A 6,000-nucleotide genomic window follows, 5' to 3' on the forward strand; every position below is an offset into this window, starting at 1 on the left:
GTTTCTCTCTTAGAAATTTCAATCGTGTCTCCCGTATGCATCACGCTTTTGTTCGAATCGAATGCCTGTCGATTTTACGTTACTCGTAACCTTGGTGCATGCTCGACGTTTCCAGATTCTTTCACGCGCCGCGGACACGTTGCTAGACGATCCTTTTATTCACAATTTTTAACGATATTTAAACGCCTTAACCGGTCACGTTTCACGCGTAACGAGCCGTACGCGAATTTTATCGTACTTCGGAATCTCCATATATGCATTTGGCGACACGATTCCTCGCTTTCACTCAAACGAGATTTCGGTACCACTTTTGCGGGAGAAGAGATAAAAGCCAACAAGTGCGTTAACACGTTCGCTACCAAGCGTCACATATGTGTGACGCGTCGATTCGAGACCAAAGCCACGTATGTACCCGTGACAGCGATGATTTTCTATTTCACGTCTGTCTAAACAAACAAAGTATGAACTACAAACCGGTGTCGAGCCGTGAGTGATATATTATTCGGTATATTTAGCTGTCTCATTTGGTATAATTTATTTGCAAACCTAGCGTTGGTAGCAAAAGGGCTCGAAACAAATCTCAATTTTCATACAACGCGAGTAATTTCGAGTTAAATATTTTCTATTTATCCATCGAATAAAAACGAAGAAGCAGAGCAGGGCAAGCACATAAGGAACTGTATCAAGCAAGATGAAACGTTTTACGACCTGACCCGCGTATAATCCGCAATTTATAATCCAACTTAAACGCAAGACGAACGAAAGGCTGCTGTGTATTAAGGGAAGATGAAAATGTATATCATGGGAAATGGGAGAGAATAAAACAACAAGCTCCAGGAATCTATGGAACGCGTATTACCCGGAAGAGAAGTTAAAATGGTAGACAAACAAGTAGGAAAGGGGAGCTTAAAACTTGACTGTAGAGTGAGAAGGTAGAGATTGACTTGGACAGAGCATTGGAACATTGTCGATATGCTAGAATAGAAAATTAGAGACTTTGAAATAAAGAATCCTCCAGGAAGTAGAAACAGTCGATAGTGGACAGACGTGTCGGAGCAACTCTCATCTGATAAGTTTTAAAAAACTTTTATACGCGATAGACGATTACAAATATGTCTCCCCAGCGTATAAATCGCTGCACGTTAATTCGATACCCGTTATCTACGTTCGAACAAAGTTTTACCGATCTTCGTCGTACTTTTTGCTCGTTAATAATTCCAAACTCCCAGCGGTGGCCGATTGCTGCGCAATAAACTGGATTTCTGCGTCGCAATTAAACATTTGCAAGTGAAACGCGATCGAGGATCGCCGCCTCTCGTCACCGCTCGCGTCATACCGCTTTATCGTGCGAAACCCCATCCGCGACGAGTCATGTGCGTGATTCAGGATAAAGAGCGCGGTGTATCGTCGGACGTATGTATTTCTAACGGAAGGAGAACGGTGGAAAAAAGAGAAAAGGGGAAATAAGCGCGTCGACGGCGGGGCTCTTGGACACGGAAAATCGATTTAGACGTTTCACAAAAGCGGATTCACCTTGATCCGTTCGGGCTGGCCGTTCCTCGACGACGATGGACGTCTCCACTTTCGGTTCCACGGACGCAAGCCAGACGAGGGGGGAAGAGGACCTTTTGCAACGGTTTATTGTGCGCGTTAGAAGAAACATCCATTGTACGGGGCCGCTTATACGGATCCTCTTTTTTCCCCCCAGAAGAAAAGAAATATATCCGTTCTGTTCTTTGATCGACCTTGACCGCGCCTTGTCTGATATCAACGACAATGGCGGGCGGTTACAACGAAACCATGCCTACCGCGAGACACGTTCGTTCCACCAGCCTTTATATAGCAACCTTCGTCGTCGAAGACTTTCGAATCGAACGAATGTTGATAAATCACGTATCCGTCGAGCGGAATGAACGCGGGGATTAAACAACGAGGAACCTCGAGCTGTACCTTGAAAACACATGTATCGTACTGGGGACTATAAAGACGACGATTTGACGGTTGATTCGTTCGAAAAGTGGGTTTCACACGACAATTCTATACGCAAACGATGTTTATCGCCTGGTTAATCAAATATACAGGATATTTGGCCAACCCTAGGACAAATTTTAATGAGAGATTCTAGAGGCCATAAGACGAAAATTAAAAATATCAATTTCTTGATTGAGGCTTCGTTAAAAAGTTATTAAATTACAAAATTTCAAATCGTTCTGGAAAAATTATTTTTGGTTTCAGGGGTCAATTATAATCATTTTTGGTGAATAGACATACCACCGAAATCCTATTCACTTTCGAGAAAAAGAATTCAGCAAGTACTTTTTTTCGAGGAAAAAAAAAATTTCAAATCGTTCTGGAAAAATTATTTTTGGTTGCAGTGGTCAATTACAAGCATTTTTTATGAATACACATACCCTCGAAATCCTACGTACTTTCGAGAAAAAAATTCATTACCGAAAATATACTCTGTGGCCAGAAATGTTTTTAACGAAGCCTAAATCAACAAATTGGTATTCTTGATCTTCATCTTATTTTGGCCTCTAGAATCTCCCATTAAAATTTTTTCCAAGGGCGACCGAATAACCTGTATATAAAAATTAGACTAACAACTCGATCATCCACGAACTTTAATAGAAAAACTCGTCCCTAAATAGCTATTTGCATACTCTGGTAATTATTAACCACCGCTCCCGCGCAATCCAAGATTCGTTCGAGCAAATGGAATACAAATTCTTAGATAGCTCGTTCGGTTCAATGAGAATTCTTTTCAAATAAGAAACAATCGTCGATGCAATTCGAGATTCGTTCGAGTAAAAGTTTGCCTCCGAACGGAACGAAACTTCTTAAAGGTGGAGTCGTTCGTTCAGTTCGATGGGAATCGTATTCAAATGAGAAAAATTAGGTACGATCAACGCTTCCCCAAGATCTTTCGAACGGAGTATAAACGAAACGAAAATTAACGAAAGTAACTCGCCTCTGAATATAAGAAAAATATAAAAAATAATTCCCGCGTTCAATACTCGATAAATTAGCTGGGACGCGTTGGACGTTTCCTTGAAAATATCCACGAGATGGAATAATTAAGTGACAGAGTATCGACGATTTAAAAGGCCGCCGCATCCGCGACTCGCCAGTGGAATAGTACTTTGCCATGAATTCCAATTTGCACGATTAATTGTAACGAAACTAACCTTCTCGGAGCCGCGGTTCGCCGCGGAAAACGGAAAACATTTCTTAATTGAAAACTCGCCGACGGCGTAACGAAACATCGCTAAGCGACAGTTTTTTCTTTCGCGTTAGAACCAAATATTAAAAGCTCGTGACGACGAGTGTTTCGACCTCGATACAAAATTCAGAGACAATTATCGAAAATTAACGGAACGATTCGACGTTCCGAGTAATTCTTATTTGTCTTTGTTCCCGTTCGCTTTATCCCAGTAACGATAAATCTTCATTCAGCTCAACGAAGAGTAATCAATACCGTCAATTAATCGCGAAAGGAAGACCGGGGCGAAAATAGATGAGAACGGCGTGCATAATCGGCGCAAAGCGGCTGCACAAATATTTGCATCTATTTTACGCTCTATCGATGTCACTGAATTTTGGACGCCCGCGATATTTTTAGCCACGATAGGCCGGGTCGATCTATTCTCTGCCCCGCGTATGCATATTCCGTGGGGTTACAACGTCGCTTCGTCCGCTGATTTAATAATAGAGGAGAAGGTAGGAATATGAGATAACCATTTTGTTTTTGCATCTAGGTCGACGATTTCAAAATCTTTTTTCCCCAAGGCATCCCTCTAAAAAGAAGAAAACGCATCGGAAATAACTGATGGGTATAAGATGGAAAGGAATGCACCATTCATGTGTTTCGTCGAAAATTCGTACCCCCTTGGGATACAGAATCGCCTCCATTAGGGGTTACACCCTCGGCATTGGAAAACACTGACCTAGAGCACCACAGAATAGTGGATAAGAAAATAAGGCGAATAGTGTGCAATATAAATATAAATGTAGAACTTTTTATTTTTGTTGAAAACACCTATCAATATAAAGTAATTACATTTTCTATTTTACTTTCCTTGAAGCCATCGTTACGTGAATTTTGCAAGCTGAGTTTTAACTCCAAATGTACTCCAAAGTAAGACAACAAATAACAGTATTATCGTTTCGGTACGATATCGAAATGTTACCGTTTTAAAGGCACTTTTTATCAAAATGGCTGGCCCCCAGGCTAACGTTGTACAGTTCGAGCCCAGTACCATTCAAAAATCGTCCCCAATCGTATATTCCTCTTGGTAGACGCGAAACAAAAGGTGAATCGATAGGAGACAACGGCGAACACAAAGCCCTTATATTCCGCGTAACACGATTGGTGCCAATTAAACAGTCTCGTTAGAGCGACGACGAGAGCGCACTTTGCAGAGGAGTCGCGACTTTGTAAAAATTGCACCGTCGATCCAGGTAACTCAAAGCGCGCGGAGAACGTTCGCGACACGACTTTCACGACACAATTAATTCACGGATAGCCGCGAACGAGCGGTACGAAACGGGCCGACGATGCCCCGAGTGCTCTCGACGCGAAAAAGTAAATGTTGGAGCGAAATTGCGGACGGAACGAAAGGAACCGAAGCGGGGAATCCCGGGGATCGAAGGCGCCCGTTAATTAATCGCGAACGTAAATTTACGAGCGGCACTGAAACAACAACCGAAAGCAAATGACTTCAGAAAGCAAATTTACCGGGCCGTAATGTGTTGTTAGTTGTACTCTCGAAACCGTAAAACCGCAGTGGCCGATTTACGATCGATCGTGTAAAGTATAAAATTATATCGCGCGGGCAATTTAATTCTATCGTTGAACTTTAAACGTCAAACTGTTGAGCCGAGTCGCTTTCGGTATCGGTAGACAGCCGAGAGCATTTCGGAGCGTACGAGTAACGAGGAACGTACGCGCGACAGATTCAAAGGAAGCGGAACGATAATGCAATGACAACGTGTAAAAAGAGGAGATACAAGTATCGCTAATGCGAGGGTGCGCATCCGTTGTTTAATCGGGGAAAAAGGGCACCCGACGTGTACCAGGCATCTCATTGATCCGAGGGAAATTTTTACGCATTGACGGTTTCATGGCCGTGACTTAGTAAATAAAAGTGCGGCTAAGCGAAGTGGTACTATACGATCGCTATCGAACGTTGGCTGGGGGATTGCGTGAATGTGAAGGATAAAGGAGAAAGAGGAGGCGGAAGGGTGCGGTAGACATGTTAGACGAAGTGACAAGACTCACCTTGTCTGAGGGTATGTTGCGCGAACTCATCGTAGATGTTGACAAGGGGGTGTCGTGAGGAATCCAGAGGCCGTCCGTAATTTGACCCAAAGCCGACTTTCCCGAATGGCACAGGTATTAAACAAACGGTGACAGCAGTGAAAAGCCAGTGCGACGCACTACTCGATGAAAACACACTCACGCACAGCTCACTATTCCGGGACCATTTCGGCCCGAGCCTTCGCTGCCCGATCACTCACTCCGACACCTGTCGTTACTTGTACATGTCGGGCGCAAAGTATTTGGGTAACATCTTGCAGATAATGCACGGAATACGCTCTCTAGTTTGCACCGCACGCACCCACCGTCCCAGTCTCAGAGCCAAACACATAAAATGGCGATCCTGAGACGATGCAGCCTTCTGGGGAAGTTTCGGTCACGGAGTATGCGATGAACTTAGTCGGCTCGTTTGATGCGCTTGACAGGTGGCAGTGGGAGTAGTACAGGCCACGCCATCCCCGGCAAATTTTTCAACTATACGCAAACCGGATCTGTGACTTTCATGAGGACGAGGCCTGCAATCACAAGGTGGCTCGCATAAAATATTTCAAATTGTTTTTTCAGGAATTAGTTTACACAGAGCATTTGATGTACGAATATTGCGTATCAAATGCTTGGTGTAAATGATATTTATCTATACCTGAAAAGAAATATAGATCAGGAGGGTTTGAAAAAATAAT

The 6,000-nt window shown here is 43.3% G+C and overlaps 1 protein-coding gene across 1 annotated transcript in view; it reads right to left on the bottom strand.

Moving 5' to 3' along the window:
• Nucleotides 1-5,690, bottom strand: part of LOC122399442 (ubiquitin-like protein 3) — an 84,194-nt gene extending 78,504 nt beyond the window's left edge. Inside the window, exon 1 of the mRNA XM_043400127.1 lies at nucleotides 5,282-5,690. Coding sequence (XP_043256062.1) covers nucleotides 5,282-5,311 — 30 coding nt within the window. The 5' untranslated portion in view covers nucleotides 5,312-5,690. The remainder of the gene's footprint in view (nucleotides 1-5,281) is intronic.
• Nucleotides 5,691-6,000: the final 310 nt, after the last annotated feature.

Source organism: Colletes gigas, unplaced genomic scaffold (genome assembly GCF_013123115.1).
Source record: "Colletes gigas isolate AHSC1104 unplaced genomic scaffold, ASM1312311v1 Colletes_gigas_Sc00013, whole genome shotgun sequence".
NCBI lineage: Eukaryota > Metazoa > Arthropoda > Insecta > Hymenoptera > Colletidae > Colletes > Colletes gigas.